Here is a 27,204-nt window from a genome sequence, read left to right as displayed (position 1 = left end):
AAATGGAATAAAAAATTTTGGAAGCAAGTACAATTGTTGATATAAAGTAACCATGGTTAAACTCAAATACCTGAAAACTGAAATGGCTGAGATAGACCTAAACTAGATTGACTAACCATAGTTAAAGCTTCTCTGGTTAAAGATATTGGAAGCTTTTGATATTTGCTTTGCTATATATTAAACAACAATTGGAACCTCCTCTTTTATCAAAAACACACACAACACTTTCTCAGATTCCATCACTACTTTCACACCAGGAAACCTCACAATAAAAACTTCATCTTTTACTCTTGAATTGGTGATCATCGCTTCTCTTACTTGACTCTAGAGGTTCGTTGTTTTATCTCTTTCCCCTAAATTTTCGATTTTTCCCAAAAAAGATTAACCTTTGATTGGCCCAGAAACACTTTTGATTGAAGTTTTAGTGTTAAAGATTTCAAATTGTTCTTGTTTCTTTCATAAAGTTTGCATCTTTCAGAGGTTTTGATCCATGTTTCTTGATTTAGGGTCAGAATATTGTGTGTTGTACGGATTAGACTCGTTTGTGGAACTAAATGAATAAAGATTCTTGAACCCTTTTGAGACTGATTAGTGTTTTCTGGGTTTTGAGGCACCTCGATTGATTGGAGTCAAATCAGTTTGATAAAGCTTTGTGCTTTTGTTTTAAATTGTTTTTAAGATTTTAGAGTTACTTCTCTTTCTGGATCAAGATCATTATATGAGACCTCCAACTGTATTGCTTGCTTATACTAGACACTGATTGACATTAATATCTATTTGCTTTGTTTGGAATGTCTTAAATTTTCGGTTTATTTGGTTGAGTCCTTCTTCTATGATGTGCTGACTGTGTCCATAATGGTGTTTTTACAGATCACATACCTTGTACCGACAAAGATTTGATCAAGATTTACATCTTGTTTCAAGAATCCAGAGCAAACCCGTTGTAGCAGTTCCAAGAATCGAAAGAATGGGTCTATCAAGTCTTCCTGGTCCATCAGAAGGAATGCTATGTGTGATATTAGTTAACACAGCATTATCTATCTCCATCGTCAAAGGCATTGTTCGATCAGTCCTTGGCATAGTAGGAATCCGTCTCTCGCCACCTTCATCCTCACCTTCCTCAGTGACGACGTCTTCAGAGAATCCAACTTCAGAGCCTTTCGATTTCCGGGTCTGCCAGCCAGAGAGTTTCCTTGAGGAGTTCAGGAACCGGACTCCGACGCTTAGGTTTGAGAGCTTGTGCAAGTGCAAGAAACAGGCGGACAACGAGTGTTCGGTTTGCCTGACGAAATTCGAAGGGGATTCAGAGATCAACAAGCTAAAGTGTGGCCACTTGTTTCACAAAACTTGCTTGGAGAAATGGATAGACTATTGGAACATCACTTGCCCACTGTGTAGGACTCCTCTTGTTGTTGTGGCAGAAGACCACCAGCTTTCTTCTACTGTTTGGTGACTGCTTTGCACTGTATAGTGTTTTTTGTTTGGGCGTGTTTGTTTTGTGTACAGCTACTTTTTACTATGAATTAGGCTGCGTCGCGGTTGATTCTCGAACAGATTTAGACCGGGGATGGGTAATCTGATGTACATATCTTGTGAGTTATATATATACACCCATGTGTAATGGAGCTCTTGTGTGAACATAGTTTTCATGAATCTATGTGAGTGTGTGTGTGGATTAAGACCTCAGGTTTACAAAGTCGTATGAGCAATTAAGCTATTCAAAAAGTAAGATTGGGTCATATACTCTTTTCAAGTTACATTTCTCTAACCAAAAAAGATACAAAAGCGCAAGAAAGAGAGTTATTCTGAACCTGCATGTAGTTGTGGGGTGGAGGATGATCCTGGTCTCATGGCGTAAATTTATCTAGATTTCCCAGGTTTTATGGCGTAAATTTGTAGAGATTTTTCGGTTTCAGGGCGTAACCTATTAGTAGAGGTTTTCTGATTTCATTGCGTAAATTTGTAAAGATTTCCAAGTTTAGAGCGTAAATTTTTAGAAATTTTCCGGTTTCAGGGTGAAAATTTGTAAATGTTTCTAGATTTCAAAGCGTAAATTTCTAGAGGTTTCTCGGTTTACGTTCTAAATTTGTAAAGGTTATTGCGTAAATTCGTAAATTTTTTTCCGGTTCGAGAGCGTAAATTCAGAGAAGTTTGCTCTGTGTATACTCGTGAGATGTGAAAGTGTTGTGTAATTGATATGATATTTGACAAAAGAAAGTAACTTTTTGATGACATGTCTTGCAAATTGGGAAAGATAAGATAAGAACATTACTACATTAGTCTGCATACTATCAATAACAATAAGGTAGCAAATAAAGTAAGTAAACCCATAACCAAAATCCAGAATAGGTAGGTTCAGTGTAAGGTTATTTTAAAAAGATGAGATAAGAGTGGCCTACACCACTTTCACCTGTTTACATTGTGTTACAGGTGTCGCCCAATTTACCAATTTGATTTTGGGGATGAATGGTATAGTTTAGCAAATGTTTTGTCGATCGATATATAGCCAATACTTTTGATAAAGTAACGCAAACAAACAATCATAGTTTAGTTTGTACGACACCAAAATATTAATAAAAGGTAATCTCTACACTAAGAGACCCAAGACGAGGAAGACTACTTGACGTTACATATACAAAACCCAAAACTAAACTGGGGACTGTGACAAAGTTAATCTTTTGGTTAAAAGATTAAAAAGAGCAAAAGGCACTAGACTACTAGTAGTACAAGAAGTAATACCTCTAGTGCCATATTTACAAAAACAAAACCAGCAAAATGTGAAGTGTTATGAAAGGAGACATCATCTCTTTTGTGATTGCAACACTTTCGAAATGCAACGACAGAGTCTCAATATCCGAGGATATCCCAATCCAACAACACTCATTGCAGATTCTATTTCGTTCTTCAGTTGTTTCCATGCAACACCGTCTCTATTTGCGCTTGTAACTTCTAGTAGTTCACAGGGAACTACATCACCAGGATACTTCCCACTGTAACAAAGAGACCACACACAATTTTCATTATCGGAGAGTCTTTAAAAACTTGATGGTTAGTGAGCTGCTTATATACTTACTGGATCAAACATGCCACATCGAGAATCACAATTAGTTTTCTCAAGTTTGTGCAATCAAGAAAGCTAATTTGCAAATGAAGCTGCTCCGCTGCAATCAACAAGATACAAGAGTTCCTATCTCAGACAGAACTAGTCATTAAATGATTGCTAAATTGCGCATTTGTTGGCCACTACTGTTAAACTAGTATGACCGAAATGGAAGTGAGAGGCGGAAATAGAATACCTGATGGAGAATCAAAGTTTCCTTGGATCAAATTTGGTATATTCATTTGAGCTAAATGAAATTCCTCAGCCACATTTAGCAGATTGTGTAGGACCAAACTGGTTTTCTGCATTCTCAGAGCAAAATGAGACATATTTCAGAGGTCTACTCTTGCACAAAATAAATCCAGAGGAAGTGATTCTTCTAAAGGAACTTATAACACTAAGGAGAAAGCGAGCGTGACTTGCAACAACATTCTCAATAAGAAAGAAAAATACCTAAGATGCTATGATAGTATTAAGAGAACCATAGCAACAAAAAGAGATAATTGAGAGAGAAACACACCTGTGTAGTCTCCAACAATATATTGGAACAACCGATATACTTTTGGGAGTCTTCAGCGTTAAACAACGAGTTAAATGCAACTGAAACATTCAGCTCTGGGAAATGCTGAAGAACAATGTCTTGATTAGAAACAAAAGGAAGATGATGTATTAATGGAAGGAAAACAGCTTGGATGCCCTTACCTTAACAAATGTATCACTCAAACTGCTTGAAACTAGTACACATGAAGGATGACCAGGCTTTAATGTGAGCCTGCATATCCAAGAAGTTGTTCAATAAAATCCAATAGCACTCAGGTATATGTAGCAAAGTGTGGAAACAGATTAATCAAAAATTTTAAGGAAAGATAAAACCAATAGGACTAACCTTTGGTTGAAAAGGCCACTATAGTTTAGAACAATGCTTTGACAATCATTCCATTCACCCAAACTGTCAACTTTCCAGACCTGCCGACAGCAGAAGGGTCATTTAAGTTAAGGAAAACACTTCGTTTTAGATCCCCATGTCTATAGATATAAGACGGTATATACCAGAATATCCTGACGTATGGATCTGCAACTCATTCTCTTTTTTAAAGTATCTTCAGCAATTTTAATAGTGTCTGCATATGCCGGTTCTTCTGTCATTGTGTCGAACGTCGTAAAACATTGAATCAACTTCTTGATTTTTGAGTCCAATTCTTTGATCTCCTGTGTTATCTCCGCCCGTTTACTAGTAATCATAACCTAGAAAAATGTTGATAGATAACGAGTCTATTAATTACTTAGATTAAAACAAGTGTCAAAATACACACAAAACAGCATAAGTGTAAATACTAATAAGATAAAACATAGCATCCATCTCTTATCTACATAATATCATGAGACACTGTGGACAGAACATTATATCTGAGATGAAAACAAATTAATTTTTCTACAATTAGAGTGAAAAATTCATCACCCTGAAAATTGTTCCATGCCTACCAAAAAAAACAATTTGAGCCTCTGATAGAGTTAACACGACCTAATAATTTGGAAGACTAGACACACCAAGATATTCCTGGAATGGGTTTTTCAAACTGGTCTAGTTACCTCTTCAGCTTGGTTAGGATCTAACAAGCCAGTAGAACGGAAATCATGTTGACGTAGAAAGTTGGCACAATTCAACCTCAATGTTTCGGATGTTTGTACACCGGCGCTCACTGCTTGAAACTTTTTCTGCATATCATATAAGAGAATTTGATCAAGCATGCAGAATCAAAGAAAAATTGAAAAGGAGGAACAAATTAAGTAAAGTAACTACCGTCATTATTTCTTTCTTGAGGTGCAGCAACTCAAGTTTGGCTTTTTCGTACGCTAACTTGCAGAGTAATGATCTACTCTCAGCATGTCTGCAATAATACTAACAATGAATGTTATACACTGGGCACTAATTTATTCGAAAAATATATAAAGGCAGTACAGGGAGCACCTCTTTGTCTTAGCACCACTCAAGTCGTCACATACTTTCTACAATTAGAACAAGATCATCAGTGTACATTTATATAGAAATAATGATCGCAAAAGTTTTCTAATAGGCTAACCTGAGACTGAATTTGAAGACAAAGCATCTCACACAAATGAACCTTCTTCATGTGTGTTAATATATCTTCCACCTTACATATCTGCACTTTTGCAACATTAGTACTGCAACTATAAAAGCTAATAGGAAACAGTCTCAGTAACCAGCCTGGGTTCCCATAGAGAGAAATAATATACCAGTCTTGGGTTCAGCTTATTAGCCAATGGATCAACCATTTGTTTGATTTCTTCTGATACTTTTCCTGGAATCTGCAAGGTAGTGAAATAGTAACATGTTTGTATGAAGCAAAGTGGGACTAACTTCGAATAACATAATAAGTTATCACCAGTACTTACTTCTACCCAGTTCACTACTTGTCTACGAACTCTGCGGCAATCATGAGCATTGAACTTTCCATCACGGTGGTTCATCACTGAATTTGAAATATACTGTGTACTTCTCCCGACTTTGGGGCTATAATTTCTAACTGCACAATCAACATCTTCTGCTTTCCTTTTCAATCTGGATGATCCCTGCAAATTACTTATGTTCAGAAATCTGGCTAAACATCAAAGTTTATCATCATATCCTTTCATCCTTTGGGATAGCTTCGAAATTTGATAGTCTCCAGGATATAATTTCTCAAGATATTTGATGGAATCTGAGTCAAAATGTTCAATCTGAATGACCTCTTAGTGGGTACTTATTTAACTTCTTATAAAGGAATGATCTGGTTCAGGTGTTGGTGTAAAAGAACCAATTTGGAAATTTATAATCATTTCAGAGATCAAGAGGATCTACTAACGTTCAGAAATGGATTGTGTAATCCATTTTCCCCGTGGAGAGATAGTTCTTCAAAACATGTACACGGGTCTAGAATTATACCTTAGCATGTAAAGCCTCATTCTTGCTTCTGTCCATAGATGACGAGCCAGAGGTACTAGGAAGGGTTTCTGTAACTACAGAAGGAACATCTTCAACTGAGATAACTTCTGTTTCACAATGTACTTTCAAATGATTATTATCCTTCAGAAGGAACTCGGCAGCACTGATGTTGGTTCTGTTTTGATTTTTATGCAGCATACTGTCCCTCTCTTTTCGTTTAGCAGAGCCATTCAAGAAGCCTGTGTCACTAAGTAATACGCCAGATTCTGCAAGCAATGATTCAACTTTGTCGGATAAGGTATTCAAAGAATTAGTACTAGCACATTCCTTGGTCACATTTCCATCCCCAATCTCAGATTTTTCGGTGGCTTTACTGTGCTGCTCTTGATCTTGAAGAATAACAAAATTCTTTGATGCTGACGTCGTTGCATTTGATGACACAAACTTCTCAGGGGTGCTGGCTGTCTGATTTCTTTGCTGTTGTTTGAAGAGTGAACCTTCTGTCTCAGAATTAGTATTTCCTTCTGGACTTCTTCGTGCAAACACATTACTAATGTCAGCAGCAGGGCTCAATGCACCACAACTGTTTTGATCTGGTACACCTTTCTTTTCAGAAACTTGAGTTCTATCATCGCTAGTGTCAACATCAGGACTAAAAGCACCACTACTGCATTGATCTGGCATGTCTATTTTGTCTGAAACGGGTGTTCTATTATCACCCCTAGTGTCAACAGCAGGTCTCAATGCACCACTACCGCATTGATCTGGCATGCCCTTCTTTCCTGAAACTGGTGTTGTACTATCATCGCCAGTGTCGACAACAGGGCTCAATGCACCACTACTGCATATATCTGGCATGCCTTTCTTCTCAGAAACTGGTGTTCTATTATCATGTTCGGATAACAAATCCTCCAAATTGGTAATGGGTATACCTGCATGAATTTCCATGTGGACACCTACTTCCCTGCCAATGCGGTTTCCAGATAATTGAAGCTTTGATTTCTCAATTCTCTGAATAAGAGCAGAACCAGGTGGAATCAATCCAAGTCTGGATTTGCTTTTCTGGATGGTTGACAAGCTCTCAACTAGTGCCCGAGTTTCCCTGCTCATAAAGCTTCCACCACGTTTAGGGGAAGGAGTAACACAAGATACGGACTGGGGTAATAAACCAACTGAAAACGCACTTTGCCTTCTAATAGTTGACGAGGAAAGGGAAACATCCTTTGAGTAATGTTGGCTTCCTGATTCCTGCAGCACTACCTGAGGGCGAGAGCCAGAACCAGAAGGTGACAGGATTTGACAAGCATCACCACTATTTATACCATGTGAGTCTTTATTAGCTTGAACTACGGGAATGCATCCATTCTGAGGGGACAAGGAAAAACCATGGATGGGGGATCTTGATTCCACAGTATTGTCTTCAGGAAGCAATTCCATGCTTTCATCAGCCAATAGAGCTGCTAATGTAGGAGTTATATACCCATAGTCATATTTGCGAGAATTCTCACCAACGATACTCATATCATTCGAGTCTCTACCACCACTCCCCTTCTCAACAGGTAGAGGGGACTTTGGGAATAGCTTCTTAGGCTTTGTCAACAACACCATTGCACTTCCTGTATCAGTTTCTTCTACTGGAAGATTACTCATAGGAGTCCTCACATCTCCAGACTCTGACCTCGCAAGACTCCGGAAATGCATAGAAAATGCTGTAGAGTCCATTGTCATTTCATGGTGGTCTTCAGAGATAGTAGCGTCAGACAATCTTCCAGGATTGATAAAATGGGATGACACAGGGCCGAAGAAACTATCCTCTGATTAAGAAAAAAAAAGCAAATCGATTCAGAAATGTGTAAAGCACAGAACTTTATCAATCAAAGGTAAATGGAGAATGAAATTGAAGGCGTACCGTCATCACTAGTAGCAGAGCCAACAGTGCTACCTCCTGAAGATGGCGAATATTTTGGCCTCAAGAAGGATTCATTCAAGATTGGCTCATCTTCACCATCTCCTTCAGTGTCTTCGCGGTCAGATAAATCGCCGAAAAACTTAATTACTTTATCCTCAGACTCTGACGTTTCAGCTTGTTCACCCTTCGCGGCGGAGGTGTTCGGCGGCGTCTCGTAATCTTCGTCACGTTTGAAAATGTGGACGGAAGTGATTTCACGGTCGGCGAAGCTCACTCGCCTTAGTCGTTTCCGGCGCTGTGCTATAGATTCCTCGTCTGTTCCGATTCCGCCGGCCGTATTGTTCATCGGGTCTTCAGGCTTTTCCGACGCCATTGGGTAGAGACGATTTGGGGGAAACGTTTCGAATTTTAGGGTTTTTGAAAATTGAATTATTATCTGAAAATAATATTGTGCGGGAAAGGGAAAATCATTTTAGTTTATTTAAATAATTGTGGTAAAAAATATGAAAAAACTTACGTTTAATAAAACGGTCAATAGACTAGATCTTCTCTTATACTGGCTTTGATTAGTAACACATTTAAGAGCATGGGCATTGGTGTATACTTGGTTTTGGTCCATCAAATTTAATAATATTATTATGAGAGTTTCTTATTTTTAATATGAGTATTGGTGTCTATTTGTATTTGGTCCTCCGAATAAATTAATAATATTTTCAAAATTTAGAAATTTTATTCAACTTAAAAACAAAAAAACATAAAAAGAAAAACAAACATTTTCTTCAACTCATAGAAATTTTAAAATTAATCTTCATTATCTTGAAGATGTCCAAATTTAGTCCAAATATGCTCAATCAAATCATGTTTTAGTTGGTCATGGGCTTGTTTATCCCGAAGTCTTGTTTGGCGAGTAATCGTAGTGCTGATATTTGAACCCACACCAGCGGCACCAATGGTATATGTTTGATCCACATGTTCTCCTTGTTGAAATTCAGAAACAATGTTTCGGTAACTGTATGCATGGCGTTCATCTTCGACAATCATATTATGGAGTATTATGCATGATCTTATAACATTTGCCATTTTGTATTTATCCCATAAACGAGATAGATTTTTAATAACGGCGAATCTAGCTTGCAAGACTCCAAATGCACGCTCAACATCTTTCCGCACAGCTTCTTGTTTTTTAGAAAAGAGAGATTTTTTCATACCTTGTGGAAGTCGGATAGATTGAATAAAAGTGGCCCAATTTGGATAAATCCCATCAGTGAGATAGTACGCCAAATTGTACTCCCTTCCGTTGACAACGTAGTTGACTTCCGGAGCTTGACAGGTTATTATGTCATCAAAAACATTAGATCGATCAAGAATATTAAGATCGTTCATAGTACCTGGAGCTCCAAAAAAGGCATGCCATATCCAGAGGTCATACGAAGCTACCGCTTCCAACACGATTGTAGGTTTTCTGGTTGACCGTGAATACATGCCTTTCCAAGCAGTGGGACAATTCTTCCACCCCCAATGCATACAGTCAATGCTCCCAATCATCCCTGGAAATCCACGCTGTTCATTCTAATATAGTAGTCTTTCAAGATCCTCCGGTGTAGGACGTCTTAGATATTCATCTCCAAACACTTGGATGATGCCGGCGGTAAATCCGTGCAAACATTTCCGAGCTGTCGAAGCACCAATTCGTACATACTCGTCAACACTGTCAGACGAACTACCATATGCCAATTGACGAATTACGAATCCATATTATAATCCCTTCTATTATATACTCATTCTCTAAGTTGGAGATCGTCTTGCAACTGGTGGTCCTTCGTCGCCGTCGAGATGGAAGGGAGGATTCGAAAACTTCCTCTCGAGATTTCGTCCGGTCTTAACCCTACCCAAAGATGCCGGACAAGCTACGGAGGACACAGAATTTGGAGATAGGCGTGAAATCGGTGGAAAAGAGGAAGAAATCCACGAGAGAATTTCGTCGCCGTCGCCGTCGAGATGGAATGGAGAATTCGAAAAGCCCTCTCGAGATTTCGTCTCGTGTTAACCCTACCCAAAGACGCCGGACAAGCTACGAGAGACACATAAGTTGGAGATAGGCTTGAAATCGGTGAAATCGGTGAAATCGGTGGAACAGAGGAAGACATCCACGAGGGAATTTTGTCGCCGTCGAGATAGAAGGGAGAACTCAAAAATTAATCTCTCCGGATTTCGTCGATTGTTAACCCTACCCAAACACCAACGCCAATCACAAACTTACACGTCTCCAAGTACACGGTAGAAAAACGTCGCGTTTAAGAGTCGTTTTTTGGGTTTTTGGCTTTTTTTTTTTTTTTTTTAGAAACAAAAAACGGGGGACGGTTGAAAATAATGCCGATGCACATGCTCTAAGGGCAATAACTTTCGGTATTCGGGTTTTCAGGATTACACTTATAGAATGCATTCGAGTTTTTATACTATCTGGTCTGATTCGGGTCGGATTCTTTTGGGTTTAGGTAAGTTCGGGTATATCATCCGTATTCAAACAAACCATAATAGACAAAAGAAAAAACATATTTTATCTTTCTAAAAATTTTTAAACAAATGTGTATATATAAATATTTAACATTTTCATAAGACAGAATAACTAAAATAACAAAATAGTTTACGATGTACCAACAAATGCCTAAGGTACTGGGTTTGAATCCACTTACATACATTTTTCGGGTTAGTTTGGGTTTTCTTTGAGTATCAGATAATACTCAACCTGATCGGTATAACTTATCATCCGAATCCAAACCGAACTGTTTATTTTGGGTTTAGTTTTTCGGATCTGGTTAATATGCCCAGGGCTAATAGGAAATTAAATATTCAAGCGCTAGTTTAGTTATTAATTAGGCTCTGCTTGGTGTCACCTATTAACATCGTTTGCAAATGAACCGTTCTAATAGTCACCAATCAACAAAACGGTTGGAAATATTGGCTGGATAAAGTGGTTAAACCTTAGTTTTAGTGGTTGCAAACTTCAAGTTCAATCAGTTGGAGAAACCAAGGTTTGGCGATGTACTAATGTATATACGTTGCAATTTTGTTTTAGCATTTTGTTTTTTTTTTGTTTTTGGCATTTGGTTCTTTTTTATCTAGCAAAAAAAAATTCATATAATACATTCATTAATTTTTATAAATAAAGTTGTATGATATTGAATTTATTTAATTCAATTTCTTATAATTTATGATAATTTACTATCATAATCTATTATTGTTATGACAAAACTATTTTTTTACTAATTATTATAATTTATATTATTCAACCAATACAATGCTCAATCGCTCAACCAATAAATACTCAACCACTTTTTTTAACTGTACTGTCTTTTCTCTCTCTTATCTTTAACCGCTTTTTTAATCATCTTCTCTACAACTGCTTGTAATTTTCTAATCGTCTCATATAAACGTGGTTAGTCAGACTTTGCATGAGCGATTGCAATAGGTGGATGAAACCCAACAGCAGAACCGGACCCATATGTAATGATGGGAGGTCAGCTCACTTGCCCAAATTTTGGAAAACAAATATTTCTTTAATAATTTTTTATACACATAAAAGATGACACATTTTTATCTAATTATGAAAGTTTTTTTTTGTATATTGTAGTAAATTATTAGATTTTATTGTTTGTGTATCTTTATTATAACTATCATTTTATTAATATAATAAGTTCACACTCTTAACACTACCATAATAAGTGGCAATTTTTTTTACCATATTCAGAAAGATGAGTTGAAATCTTATGTTTAAAGAATTTGTAGAGGTGTGGTCATGCCACTTATGCTATTGCTAGTAGATCCGAGCAACTAGTATTTATTTTTAACTACAAATTTTTTACTATTCACTTAAATTAAAAGGAATAATCTATCGATATGATAAATTGAGCGCAACGACACCTCACCCGATTGAACATCATTGTAAACCAAAATAACTAGATAAAATTGTTTAACACAGATCCAAAAACAAAGAAACATGTAAAAATGAGAAGATACAAAGATCCATAATTTCGTATACAGTCAGACCAACATAAATTCAAAAATTTAATATCAAACTTAAACATAGTACACTTAGAAATTCAAAACTCGTTATGACTGGCTGCATTTGCGACTACAAGATTTTTTAAGTCTGTAGCTGAATATAACTCAACGATGTTCAAAATCACTTCCAAGTTGAAGTTGAATAAAGAAAATGTTAGTGATGCAAAAATGCTAGAGAACATTTTTATACGAATAATTATCTCCTATGGACACAATACCGTTAAAAAAGAATCCAAAAAGTATTCAAGGCTTATATCATCTCTTCTTATAGTAGAGCAGAACAATAAGTTTCTAATGCAAAACAAGGAGTCACACCCAACTACGTGGTTCTACTCCATTCTTTGAAGCGAATATGACATCCTTCCGTGACAAAGAACATTGTTACCAACGTGGGCATCAACAAGATGTGTCTTGTTGTAAGACACATACAATACTAACCTTTTCCTCCACAACGGTGACAGACAAATGGTCACATTTCTATTTGTTTTTTCATGTTTGTTATCATCTTTTATTTCCCACTTCTGGTGAGATTTTGAGTTCTTAAAAGAAACATGTCGACATCGATCTCAGCCTCGACCGAAACCATAATTACATCCTCTTCCACGTCCAAGTCTATGACTACGTTGGTAACTAAGTAATAAAAAAACTATTTACTATTATGAATAATACTGTTTTTGTGTATTATGTATGAGTAATAAAAATTGTACAAGAGATACATGTGTTAGATTGGTTCTCTGGCTACCACCCGAAAACGCTTCCAATCGCTTCTAACCGCTCAAAAATACTGAATTCCAAAAGCTGTTTCCTGCAATCGTTTGCGATTGCGGACGATTACGGTTGAAATTTTTTTCTTATATCTTCTATCTAAACATTGTATCCATTAAGTATGAGAGAAAATGAAGTACATATACGATTGAAGAGATTAGAAAATAAACAATTACAAGAAAATAAGGTTCTAATTAATAAAAACCAGAAAAACTTGATGTAAAGTTAATGGCACATCGCACATAAGTTCAAAAAAAATCTAAATAAATATAAAATTTCATCAAAAGTTTAAGCAAATAAGATTATTTCTGTATTAAAACAGATCACTAGTGGCTCTTCTCAACTCTCGCTTAGTCATTCCTACTGATGCAATTGCAGCCTTACATAAATGCATTACAAAAATTGTTATGTGAGAGTCAAGAAAACTAAAATTATGTTTCTTCCAAACATCAAGTACATTGGTCTTCCATAATTAATTTACCTTGGCCTTATGATTTAATTTGAGGAACCTATTGAGTGTGTGAAATTTAACAGAGAAGATTACGATCTAAAGCATATGTTTTGTCATTTATCACATTACTTGATTAATTTTTTGGTGAAAAGCTAAATGCATAAAGTAATAAGTATTTCAATATGAAATTTACTTGTTTTTTGAATAATTATTTTAGTATTTTTTAATGATTTTTAATTATAAATCAAGTTTAATAAAGTTTTTAGTGTTTTTAAACATTTAGATAATTATATTATACATTTATCCCCTATATATTAAAAGATAAGCATTCTCAAGAAAATGCTGATGTTTCATCGCTAGAGAGCTCGAATTTATTGTTTTCATTTTTATGGATATTTACAAATAATTGCTATTGAATGATGAAATAATATTCCTTTTCAATTAATTAAAAAATCAAACATTTTAATTTAAAAAATATTTTAATTATTTTGATAACAAATTTAATTATTATAACATTATTAGATCTAAAACATTTTCAAAACCCAAATTTATTCACCTATTAAAAAAATGATTATTATTCACATATTTAAAATTTGCAAAATAAAATTATCACAATAATCATTATAATAGGCAATTGACTTATTTAATACCATTGATATAATATTTCACGGGTGAAACATATTCTTACACAAAAAAAAATTAAACAAAATAAAAATTTTGTATAGATTGAAGAAAGAGTGGATTATATATTTAGTTGATACATAGTAGTTTGATCTAAACATAATCTTACAGCATAAATTTATACCGCACATAGTACAGGTTGTTACCTAGTTATGTTTTAACTTGTAACATCTGCGAATCAATTTGATGGTTTTGGGGTGGGTGTCGATCAACACCAAGGAGAGTGTCGGTCGATACCACCATTTTTTGGTTCGACCGTTTGTTTTAAATCGTCGAATTGGAATGGTTTGGGTTTGGGAAACCCTAAAACCGGGGTATTTAAGCTAGAAGTTGAGTTGAGGGTTTAGAGAGCCGCTCATTTGTCGTTCCAGAGAGTTGAGAAGAGAAAAAGTAGTTTCCAGAGAGTTCTTGTGAGATTTGTGATATGTCTATATTTTGTCTCTCCTTAGCATATATTTATCATGCATTTAGCTAGGATAACACATTGTTTTGCTTCATTTTCTAGTCCTTTCTATACACTTTGCATGTTTAGGTAGTTCTTGCATCATCCTTGCATACATTGTGCATTTTGGAGTGTTTCAGGTATTTAGGAGACGTTGGAAGCCATTCTCGTCCGAGCCATTGTCGTCCAAGCCATTGTCGTCCGAGCCATCTCCGGGAAGCGTCAACCGAGCCATCCGTTCGAGCCGTTCCACTCGATTGGGATTTAGCTTTCGACGTCTTCATCAAAGTTGTAGGGAATTGAATTATATTTCCAACGCCGTTTATTTCAAGCCAATCGGAGGTGTGGTTCAAGAGTTATCATCGTTTTAGTGAATGCGTATACACCACACTCGAGCCATGCTCCCCCGCCACGCACTCCAGCTTGTTTGATCGAGCCATGCTCCCCCGCCACGCATTCCAGCTTGTCTGATCAAGCCATGCTACCCCGCCACGCGTTCCAGCTTGTCTGATCGAGCCATGCTCCCCCGCCATGCATTCCATTCGACGCGCACGGACTCGATCGCACATGACAGGAAGAAAGACGTTTGGTTTCACACGCTTCAGGAGATTACCAAACCGACGCTTTACCTTGTCTTTTTAAGTTTTAGGGCTTTCCATGTTGGACTACTATATATACATTTTGTTAAGTCTTTGCTGAGGAGAATCTTTTATCTCGTATTGTTTTTCTTCCCAGAAGGTTTTTAACCTAGCCACAAAAATACGTTCTGAGACTTGTATTCCGATATCGTGGAGATTTATTCAGATTTTGCATTTGATTCCTTCTACAAAGTTGTTCATCTTATATTTCTCTATCTTACTATGCTTGTTTCAATGTTTTCTATGTTTGCATCCTTGATGATGAATTTCGGATCTGAGTAGTGTAGTAGTTCTTGAGGATGGGATAGATTAGGTGGAGGATCTTAGGATGTAGAGTGTTTAAGCTTTGATTTGTATGATTCCCTTCTGGACTAGAGTTAGAAATACTTGTTTCTCTCTGATCAATTGGAACTAGGTTTTAGACATTTCCGCACCCAAAAGGTGTTCGATGAAATGTCTGACCAACTAGTGCCAGAGACTTACGTTCCTAGCCTAAGAGATTAGTTGTCTAGGATGTTTGTTGACGTGAATGAACTTGTTTTTCATGCCATGCTTGATCGTGTTTCTCTAGCGAGAGCTAGGTTTGGAAGTAGTTGAGTTTGAGTAGCTTCTGTCAAGAGATTGGATTAGCTTAGTTGTGATGTTCATTGTTTAGGGATAGTTTGCTTGTGGTATGTTAAACACTCTATAGACTAGGATACTCCACCGACATCAATTACTCCCATCCTTAGGACTTCTTTCTTTCTGATTTTTATTACATTCCTGAGACTGTTTCGTTTCTTGATTTTTAGTTCATGCTTAGACTCGTCTCCGTTTTCATTCATTTTAGTTTCTCGTCATGCATTCTCGTTTCTAGTTCTGTGACTCATTTCCGTTTTTGTATTGTCATCATTCTAGGACTGTTAGACAAACACTCTATTTGAATTGGCTTGACTTGTGATTTCTTTATTGCATCTTAATTGTTAGTAAAGTTTTCCAAATGGATTGACACCTTAAGTATTACAACTGCATAAGGTTAATTGAACCTACTAGGAGACACAAAAATCGTAGTATCAATTTGGAGATTTGGTGCCTTTACCTTGAGAGATCCTTATGTGGGAGTGAAGATCTAGGGCTAGAGGCTTGGTAGAAGGTTGTTTGGGTGTTGGATTCGTTAGTTTTTGGTCAGAAACTTCCTGCTAAAGAGATGAGTGCATGACCATAGCTGATCTAAGGCTGAGATTCCTTTGTATTGCTTGTTTATGTCTGTTTTTGGTTGTTTCTTGCTTGTCGTGGTTGTTTCATGATTACTACGGCCTTATGTGGCTTTTGGGTGAGCCTTGGATGAATTGGAGGCATTGGAAGGAGGAGAACAAACTCTCGGATTCGAGCAGAACGCGTCTGCGGTGTCGGTGTCGGTCGACACCAAAGAGTTGATGGTTCAAAGACTTGGGCAAGTGTCGAACGACACCAGGTGGAGATGTTGGTCAACATTGCTAGGGTTTTTGGGTCGAAGAGGGGTGTCGGTCGAGACCAACCCTTTCAGTAGGCGTCTGATACTTGTTTCTCTTAGTTTGTTTGTCTGTTGATTGTTAATCACTGAATTCTCAGTTTCTTTTGTGTATAGCCCAAGAGATGGGAGGATTGTTTTACTGAGTGTTTATGACAATACACATGGATCTCAATTGTTGTTTGTGGTGCAGGCCCTGTTTTAAAACGCGGCCGTCGAGGCCGCCAAGGCGCCGGTTAATCGCTCGGCGGCGGTGCTCTGCCGGGATTTTATCCAAATCGGTTTTAAAATCGGAAAAACAGAAAAAATCAACTTTTTTGCTAAAAATATGACATTATATGTTGGATCTAACATTTGGGTTATTAAAAACAGTTGAATTGAACAAGAAATCGATGAAAAACATGTCTTAAAAGACTTGTCGGCCATAAACTAGGGTTGCAGGACAAAAAATCGGGTTGGAGAAAATGACATGGAAAAAGAGTATTTTGCCCTTCATTAATAAAATGACGAAAAATACATAAGATGGAATTTCAGGGGTCGAACCCGTGATATGCACTGTGAGAGACAGGTTACTAACCAACTGTGCTACACCAAAATATATTAATTTACACGCAAGAGAGGTATATAACCACAAAACGTTTTAATATCTAATATTAATTATAAAATATTTAAAATACCTTAAAACTAGTCCCCGATTAATCTCCGTATAATCCTCGATTAATCAATTAATCGCTAGGCCCTCTTCCACCGCCCGACTAGCGCCTAGCGCTTTTTAAAACATGGGGTGCAGGTAAAGGCAAAGTGTGATCATGGAATCAAGGCAATGAAGAGGAGGATGTTCTATTGTCTCGATTGGTTGATGTCTGGCTTATGTTAGGTTACTAGAGTTGATTCTTTAGAATGTTGCCTAGAATTGATGGTTCTTGGTTTATGTTATTCTTCTGGAATTGATGGATTAGTCTTGGATTATTGTTGTTGGTTATTTAATCTATTGGATTAGTAGTGGTTGATGTTGTTGGTTATTTCCGCTGTTTAATTGATTGGGGTTAGGTTGTTAGTGAGTATGGGATCACTAGTTGAATATTTAATTAAAAACAAAAAAATAGATCGGGTCGTTTCATAACCGCTATGCATCTGCTGGCCAACCAGTCGTAAAACTCTCACAAACGCACCCATTTTAAAACGCTAAACCAGTCATTCAAAACGCTTAATAACGCTAGAAACCGCAACCATCCGCTTCCGCAATCTCTCGCAACCGTAACCGCAAATGTTGCGTTTGAACCAGTCATGCCCACAATTGGGGTTCTGCCTAGGAATCAAGTAAATAGAAACTTCTAACATTCGAAAGGGTTATAATAGACATATATATATATATATATATAATATAACATAAATACAGTATTAGTCATAATAGTATATATAATATTTGCATTTGTATCTGTCATAACTAATTTTTTTTAAGTTGTTTAGTTATTAAATAAAGTATTTCTAATGTTTCAATTCTACCGAATTTGATTATCTTTCTAAAACACTAGTTTGTTCTACTCTGACAATCAATAAAATAAAAAAATAAGAAGTTTATCTCATGTGTTGACACATCAGCTTTTTAGTTGAAGGAGGAGTTGACACATCAGTTAAAATGTGCTCATCTCTAATTTTGCCAACATGTCAATATTCACAACTCCAAAAAAAGTAAAACCATATAGACAAAGAAGGCGACGAATAATTGATCCTCTGTTTTGTATTGTTTGTGGCTTTGAAATTTGGGATAATATATTATGTGGAACGTTGATTTCGACGGAATAGTTCCTAGCGTATTGCTTTAATTGAGGGTGTATCCTGGTTTTTTAAGAGAAAATAAGTGTGGATGGGTTCTCTTTGCTTAATAATTTGTATCTGATGGTTTCAATCCATGCTGTTTTAATCGCTATGTTAGTATTTGATGGTTGTTTTCTATATAATAAAATATGAATTTATTTTGTGTATTTAAGGTTTGTAACGTGAGTTCTTAGGAAGTTATACTCTGTTTTCTTCTTGCTTAGGTCTTATGTACTTATTTTTTTTTTCATTAGTTTGTCAAACTGGAGTAAAAAACAAGGATGTGGTAGATGTAAACAAAGTTTTCCCCCTAATATATTTTACATTCATTCCAAGAAAAAAAGCAAAGTAAATTGCACTATATTATAAATTGAAATCATAATAAACAACTCACCGTAATTTAGATGGATTTCTGGTTTCTAAAGACAACTCACAATTGATGCCTTCTTGGTTTTACACAGTACTTATTCTTTTAGGAGTTGAGAGGAATAGTTTTGGAATAAAATAATGGGATTTGTGTTAAGTCAAAGTCTTTAGATGCATAAGAGAAGGAAGATGAAAGTGTGAATATTAGTACTGATGCGGTGGAGAACGGAAGAGCATAAACCTTATTCCCTCTAACGTTGAGTACTTCATTAAGAATGTAAATTTTTGTTCTCTTTTGTCATTTATAAAATAGCGTTGAGTCAAAATGATTCATGTATATACAATTTCGTAATTTTAAATTTGTATATGAAGGTGAAAAAGTCTGTTTATGATTTATTTGTGTTTGATTGTGGTACTTAAAAAGTTTTGTTTGGATTAACAAAGCATAAAAAATAAAAATAAAATTTATAACTTCTCTGCATCCTAGCCAAGGTTTATATTTGAAAATTTTGTACATAAGTTTGTCGACATTTTTTTTAAGTCCATTTAACTTGATATATATATATATATATAGTGCTATTTTACAGCTTTAATGGTTATTTTCTGGTATAGCTATATATATAAATTTTTGTTAGAAACTAACTTATGGATAAATTATTTAGACAACTTATCGTTATTATATCAGAGACTTATATTTCTTATAAGTAATGAACCTGGTTGGATTTTTGTCATCTAGATGTTGAAATCTCTAAAAGTGGATCTTGGAATTAGAAATATATGAATGAATTTTTCAATCTAAAAATATGAGTATAAGTAAAATTACTAAAAAGAGCAAATGCAAAATACTAAATTTTAAAATCAGTTAAAATTTTAACTAATCATACTTACGTCAAACAAAATAAGGTTAAAAATCTTTCCCGCGGCGTAACGCGGGTATTCACCTAATCTAATCAATTACAAGATTAAAACTACAATTTAGCTGTTTATAAAAAAAAAAAAAAAAAAAAAAAAAAAAAAAAAAAAAAAAAAAAAAAAACTACAATTTAGCTTCTTGTGGATTTTATACGCACCCTCACAAATTTATTACATGATCAGAGCTCTGATTCAGATTCTTGTGGATTAATGTTTCGTTAGATTCTGCGTGACTTGTTTATATATTTTTCAATTTTTAAGCATCGGTTCATGGATTAAAATCCACAATACAATAATGTTGGATAAGCTTGAGGAATAAGTTAATTGAGCAATGATTAAGGATGATAAGGAAGGTATATTTGAGAGATATTCAAATAATATACATATTGGAGTTATAGGAGATATCTAAATAAGTTATGTTTCCTAATTGTTTTTTGGAAAAGTTTATATATATAGAGTTGCCAAGGTGTGGTAAACCTATGAGTTTGTGAGAGAGAGATTGAGAAGCTTTGTTTTGAGAGATTTTGAAAGCTAATAAAAGAAGTGCTTTTATATCTTAATCTTGCTATACAAATTCTAGATTTGGTATCAGAGCAACCCAGGTTCGTTTTGATATTCAAACACCTTGCTAAAAATATATTGATCGTAAAAGAGAGATGAGTGAATTGGCAACTGCAACAACTACTAACAAGACCAAGGAAGGAGGTTCTTCGTCTCTGCAATGTCCGATGCTTGGCAGCTCAAACTATACTGTTTGGGCTATGAAGATGACGGTGGTACTGCAAGTTAACAAAGTCTGGGAGACTATTGATCCGGGTTTAGAAGATATCGAGAGGAATGATCTTGCCAAGGCTTTGCTGTTTCAATCCATACCAGAGGCACTACTTTTGCAAGTTGGTAATCATTAGAAGTCCAAAGCCGTCTGGGATGCCATTAAATCCTGAAACGTTGGTGCTGACAAAGTGAAAGAAGCTCGACTACAGACCTTGATGGCTGAATTTGATAGATTGAAGATGAAAGATACCAACACAATTGATGATTTTGTAGGTAAACTCTCTGAAATATCTAGTAAATCGGCATCTTTGGGATAAACGATTGAAGAAACAAAAATTGTTAAGAAGTTCCTCAAGAGTTTACCTAGGGCAAAATACATACACATAATTGCTGCTCTTGAACAATTTCTTGATCTCAACACAACAACGTTCAAGGACATAGTTGGGAGATTAAAAACATATGAAGAAAGAATTCAAGAAGAAGAAGATTCACAAGAAGGCCAGGGTAAACTCATGTTTGCAAACACTGTTTCACAAGAAGGACAAGGGAGGCTTATGTATACAAACGCACCTGCTCCACAACTACAAGAAACCAATGACGGAGGCAGAGGAAGAGGTTTTGGTCGTGGCCGCGGAAGGAGTCGCGGAGGAAAGTTTAATGGTGGACGCTCTGGTTATCAACCAAGAAAATATGGTTATCAAACAAGGGATAAGTCCAAGATAACATGTTTTCGGTGTGATAAGTTAGGACATTATGCCTCTGAGTGCCCAGACAGATTACTTAAGCTAATCAAACTTCAAGAAGTACAAGAGAAGGAAGAGGAGGACACTCACGAGGTAGAATCTCTTTTGATGCATGAAGTAGTGTATCTTAATGAAAAGAATGTCAAGCCAAAAGAGCTTGATGCGAGTTCAGACAAAGTGTGGTATCTTGATAATGGCGCTAGTAACCACATGACGGGAAACAGAGCATGGTTCCGTACAATCGACACAAGGGTCACATGAAAGGTGCGCTTTGGTGATGATTCGCTTGTTGATATAAAGGGAAAATGTTCTATTTACTTTATAACCAAGAACGGAGATCAAAATATATTAGCAGAGGTTTACTACATTCCAGACCTTAGGAGCAATATCATCAGTCTTGGTCAAGCAACTGAATCTGGTTGTGATGTACGAATGAGGGAAGATTTTTTAACACTGCATGATAGAGAAGGAAACTTGCTAGTGAGAGCTATAAGATCGAGAAATAGACTGTACAAGGTAGATTTGGAGGTCGAAAACACAAAGTGTCTGCAGATTGCAGGGTCAAACGAAACAAGTAAGTGGCATGCTCGATTAGGACATGTCAACTTTGAAACTATTAAGAAGATGGTGATAAAGAACATGGTTACTGGAATATCTAATGTTTCTAAATGTGGAGAACCATGTGCATCTTGTCTGCTTGTTAAACAAAATCGACAAACATTTCCAGTAAGGACCTCTTATCGAGCAAAGCAAGTATTAGAACTCATTCACGGAGATCTCTGCGGACCGATTTCACCGACTATAGCTGCACAAAGGAGGTACATTTTTGTATTAATTGATGATTGTTCCCGTTATATGTGGATTATTCTTCTCAAAGAAAAGAGTGAGGCGTTTGAAAAGTTCAGAAGCTTTAAAGCTTCGGTCAAACATGAAACTGGAAGCACTATCAAGACACTTAGAACTGATAGAGGAAGAGAATTCACATCTCAAGAATTCCAACTGTTTTGTGAAAAGGAAGGAATCACTAGACATCTTACCGCACCCTACACACCTCAACAAAATGGTGTAGTAGAAAGACGGAACAGAACATTATTAGGAATGACTCAGAGTATCCTAAAACACATGAACATGCCGAATTACTTATGGGGAGAGGCGGTGAGACATTCAACCTATCTTATCAACAGAGTGGGGACACGAGTGTTTGAAGATCTTACGCCATATGAAGTTTTTTAAAAAGAAAAAACCAAATGTAGAACAGTTGAATTCACATCTCAAGAATTCCAACTGTTTTGTGAAAAGGAAGGAATCACTAGACATCTTACTGCACCCTACACACCTCAACAAAATGGTGTAGTAGAAAGACGGAACAGAACATTATTACGAATGACTCGGAGTATCCTAAAACACATGAACATGCCGAATTACTTATGGGGAGAGGCGGTGAGACATTCAACCTATCTTATCAACAGAGTGGGGACACGAGTGTTAGAAGATCTTACACCATATGAAGTTTTTTAAAAAGAAAAAAACCAAATGTAGAACACCTTCGTGTGTTTGGTTGCATTTGTTTTGCAAAAACCGAGACTCCACATCTGAAGAAGTTAGACGACAGATCGAGAATGCTTGTTAATCTAGGTACAGAACCTGGTTCTAAAGCTTATAGGCTTCTCGATCCTGTCAGTCGAAGGATCATTGTTAGCAGGGATGTTGTGTTCGATGAAAATAAAAGCTGGATGTGGAGAAATTCAGAAGAATCTTCTACGAATTCAGGGATGTTCACGCTCAGTTTTGGAGCTTTTGGGAACAATGGAATCAGAGAAGAAGAAGTGATTGCAGAAACAGGGGAAAATGGAGAGAATGAGAACAATGAGGATGTTTTAGAAGAAGAAGATTCTTCTGATGAAGAACTAGAACCAGTATTGGTTGAAAGACTAGATCAATCGATACAAGCAGCACCAGTTTTGAGGAAATCAGGAAGACAAACTAACAAGTCGAGTTACTTGAATGATTATGTGTTGCTAGCAGAACTTGAGGGAGAACAGTTATTACTTATCATTGATGGAGAACCTGCGTGTTTTGAAGAAGCGATAGAGCAGAAGGTTTGTTGAGATGCATGTCACAAGGAGATTGTGTCGATCACCAAGAACGAAACATGGAGTCTGGTTGATCTTCCGTTAGGATGTAAACCAATTGGTTTAAAGTGGATATTTAAGGTGAAACGTAATTCCGATAACAGCATAAATAAGTACAAAGCAAGGCTGGTGGCAAAAGGCTATGTACAGAGACATGGGATTGATTTTGATGAAGTATTTGCACCTGTGGCTAGGATCGAGACAATACGCTTTATTATTGCTCTTGCAGCTTCAAGTGGCTGGGAGATACATCATCTGGATGTTAAGACCGTATTTCTCCATGGTGAATTGAGAGAGGATGTATATGTTACTCAACCTGAAGGTTTTGTTGCTCAAGGAAAGGAGGAGAAAGTCTACAAACTACATAAAGCTCTTTATGGATTAAAGCAGGCACCTAGGGCATGGAACACTAAACTGAATAAAATTCTCCTAGAATTGAAATTTGAAAAGTGTTCCAAGGAACCTTCTGTTTAGAGGAAGAAAGAACAGGGCCATCTTCTCATCGTAGCTGTCTACGTGGACGATTTGCTAGTAACGAGTTCTAGCTTTGAGCTGATATTTGACTTCAAGGAAAGAATGGCAAGAAAATTTGAAATGAGTGATCTGGGAAAACTTACATACGATCTTGGCATCGAAATTTTGCAGAATAATTATGGAATCATGCTAAAACAAGAAAGCTATGTTAAAAAGATTTTGGCTGAGACAGGGATGAGTGATTGCAATTCTGTTCTTATTCCGATGGAGTTTGGTTTGGAACTTTCAAAAGAAAGACATGAAAAACCCATTGATGAAAAACACTATCGAAGAATGTGTCTTAGATACTTGCTCCATACACGGCCTGATTTTTCATATCATGTTGGTGTCTTGAGTAGGTATCTACAGGAACCTAGAGAATCACATGGAGCTGTGTTAAAACAAGTATTAAGGTATCTTCGAGGAACATCTTCTCACGGTCTCCACTTCAAGCGAGGAAACAAAACCGGTTTGATAGGTTTTAGTGATAGCAGCCTCAGTGTGGATTTAGATGATGGAAAGAGTACTGCAGGTCATATCTTCTATTTCAATGAGTGTCCAATCACATGGTGCTCCCAGAAACAACAAGTAGTGGCTCTTTCTTCTTGTGAAAAGCAGAATATATGGTTGCTACTGAAGCAGCTAAGCAGGCAATCTGGCTACAAGACTTGTTTGCAGAGATCAGTGGAACCGAGAATGAAACAGTGACAATTCGAGTCGATAACAAGTCCGCTATCGCACTTACCAAGAACCTTGTTTTCCACGGACGAAGCAAGCACATTCATTGGCGTTATCATTTCCTAAGAGAATGTATCGAGAACGGTTTGGTTGCAGTTGAACATGTTCATGGAGTTGTGCAGAAAGCCGATATTCTCACAAAAGCACTTGAGAATAACCGGTTCAAGGAAATGAGAGCTCACGTTGGTGTGCAAGAAGTCATGAAGAAGAGTTTCAAGCTTATGGGGGAGAATGTTGGATAAGCTTGAGGAATAAGTTAAGCGAGCAATGGTTAAGGGTGATAAGGAAAGTATATATGAGAGATATTCAAATATACATATTGGAGTTATAGGAGATATCTAAATAAGTTATGTTTCCTAATTGTTTTTTGGAAAAGTGTCTTCGAGGTTTTATATATAGAGAGTTGCCAAGGTGTGGTAAACCTATGAATTTGCGAGAGAAAGACTGAGAGGCTTTGTTTTGAGAGATTTTCAAAGCTAATAAAAGAAGTGCTTTTATATCTTAATCTTGCTATAAAAATTCTAGAAATAATATTTGGTTCGACAAGATGAATAAAAAGTTCGAAACTCTTTTAAAACAAGACATATATAAGAAAAACCTTGTGTTAGAAAAAGTGTATCGTGAGGGTGCAATTATAGCATTACAAATATCTCTTCTACGTACGGCATAACATTTTTCATGACTGTTGTTTGTCATCGTATATTAAAAACATATGAGGAAAGATATAATTTACAACCACATGAAACAACAATAAGTGAACAGGCAAAAGCTTCTTGTTTCCAATATAATACTACTCCAGTTTCCAATAATACTACTCCAGTTTCCAAGCATGAAGAAAAAGGCAAAACTCGGGCGGCCAAGGGTTACTACTTTTGGTCGAATAATACCTGCTCCCAGCTGTACTTGTATCGCTCTCACCACCACCGTGAACACTCCCTTCCATGTCGCTATCTTCACCGTTCCCTGGTTTAAATATAAACATACCGTGGCCTGTCCCTGGCGTGCTGAATAACCAATCAGACACATCCCAAAACACTTGAACCGGTTGTTTATCGACCAGCACGGTCTGATTCCCTCTAAATTTCCATTGCAGATTTTTTACTTGTACCAACACAATCCCGTCTATGCTTATCCACATCTCTGGCTCTTTAGGACCCGAGGTCAAGCTTTCCACAATGATCTCGTGCTCTTTTTTCTTGTCGTAAAACTTAGCCCTGGTCGTAAAACACTTCTTGCTAAACACGTTTTCTTTCTTGTAGAACAAAGCAGCCTCTACCAAAGCGGGCCTCGAATTTGTTCTCTTGAAAGCCTTCTTCTTGTAATCACCCACCAACAAAACCACCTCTTCCTCCGAGACTAAAGCCACGTAGAAATCCGAACTCGGCTCGGGGCTACTCACGAATTTCGCAGATCTAAAATCCCAATACACCTCTACCGGGTTCCCTTCCACCTCGAACGACTTATAGCCTTTCTTGTTCCAAAAATGCCAAGGCTTGAGATCAACCTTGCAACAGTAATTCATATCACCTTCCACGCTAGTCACCATGACCATAAGCGAATGGTTCATGAGATTCTTGGACCACAATACCGTCACATTCCTCCAAAATCCAGATATATGTGCTTGGTAGATGCACGTCACGGTGCTTTGTGCTGTCTTATACGTTACAGGATCCTCTGTTATCTTCTCTGCGAATTGACTACTCCCCGTCGAATGTGATCTAAACGACATGATCGTTTCTCAAATTTTACACACAAAAGATAACAAATTTCTCGCGTAATTCGGTTTTACATATCAACCAAGTACCGGACTTCTCTCAAAGGCTTGTGAACGAAGCTCCTTGTGGCTTCTTCAGCAGATCCAAGAATGTGAGTAAGGAAACAAACGAACAATAGAGATCAGATTGAGAGTTAGATAGGTTTTGGGAGAATTTTCGGGAGATTTTGGATAGAGATAGATCTAGAGGGGGAAAAAAATAGATTAAGGAAGAAAGATTGGGAGAAGAAGAGAAACATCCATGTAAGAATGAGGATGACGCGTAAGGACATTGAAGGATGTTTCATCTTAACAAACAGAAATTGTTTGCAATATCCGTTTCTTCTTTCTATTTTTCGTTTCGGTAATAACCTATTATAACAAAATCCAATTGGTTTTCTTAAATGACAGATGTTTTTTAATTTTCTTAAAATACCAACACAATATGTGACTCTCTGTTTTTTCCTTTTTTTTTTTTTTGGGTGATGTTCTGTTAGTTAGTTGGTTCATGTTCTCAAGAATTTTATTAAATATACAGTACAAAGCATTTACGGGAAAAATAATAATTAGGACAAAGGGTTCTTTATTTCAATGTCATCTTGACGTAAAATGACATATAGTATATTTAGTACATTCTGAAAAATTCGAAAACATATTCATATCGATTTGATTTTTATCCTGATACATTTGTCACATATATATATATAACCGCATACTCTCAGTTGTTTAGATCTCATCTATACTACTGCAAATGATGTGCTCTTGTATTCATATATATGTGCTTAAGATTTGGTACAAATCATCAAGTGAAATTAAAAATATATATTTTGTATCTCTTTTAATTTTTTATTATCATATATATAAAAGTAGAGTTCTGATCTCTCTTTATTGGTCAATTTGATCTTTAATGTTTTAAAATATATTATTTATTTTTAATTAAACTTAAAATTCAATACATTTAATCATGTATATAA

At 36.4% G+C, this 27,204-nt stretch overlaps 2 protein-coding genes and 1 pseudogene across 3 annotated transcripts; 1 reads left to right on the top strand and 2 right to left on the bottom strand.

Annotated features, from left to right (window-relative positions):
* The first annotated feature begins 189 nt into the window (after positions 1–189).
* LOC104790319 (putative E3 ubiquitin-protein ligase XERICO pseudogene) lies at positions 190–1,679 on the top strand (annotated as a pseudogene). Its single transcript, XR_015561849.1, has 2 exons — positions 190–330; positions 871–1,679. The product of XR_015561849.1 is annotated as a putative E3 ubiquitin-protein ligase XERICO pseudogene (transcript).
* An 822-nt stretch (positions 1,680–2,501) lies between these two features.
* Positions 2,502–8,399, bottom strand: LOC104707951 (uncharacterized). Its single transcript, XM_087458148.1, has 15 exons — positions 7,954–8,399; positions 6,045–7,858; positions 5,516–5,692; positions 5,357–5,428; positions 5,182–5,262; positions 5,070–5,107; positions 4,902–4,989; positions 4,691–4,816; positions 4,151–4,345; positions 3,987–4,066; positions 3,803–3,872; positions 3,621–3,725; positions 3,297–3,402; positions 3,074–3,161; positions 2,502–2,990 (listed from the first exon to the last, which is right to left on the bottom strand). Exons 1-15 carry the CDS (start codon positions 8,324–8,326, stop codon positions 2,801–2,803), a joined length of 3,603 nt encoding a protein of 1,200 aa, XP_087314274.1. The 5' UTR covers positions 8,327–8,399; the 3' UTR covers positions 2,502–2,800.
* A 16,647-nt stretch (positions 8,400–25,046) lies between these two features.
* Positions 25,047–26,606, bottom strand: LOC104790300 (uncharacterized). The gene has a single exon (XM_010516025.2). The coding sequence runs from the start codon at positions 26,204–26,206 to the stop codon at positions 25,289–25,291; it is 918 nt and encodes a 305-aa protein (XP_010514327.1). The 5' UTR covers positions 26,207–26,606; the 3' UTR covers positions 25,047–25,288.
* Between the last annotated feature and the right edge of the window lie 598 nt (positions 26,607–27,204).

Source organism: Camelina sativa, chromosome 1, assembly GCF_030686135.1.
Source record: "Camelina sativa cultivar CO46 ecotype springtype chromosome 1, ASM3068613v1".
Lineage (NCBI taxonomy): Eukaryota > Viridiplantae > Streptophyta > Magnoliopsida > Brassicales > Brassicaceae > Camelina > Camelina sativa.
This window is presented reverse-complemented; position numbering and strand designations above follow the sequence as displayed.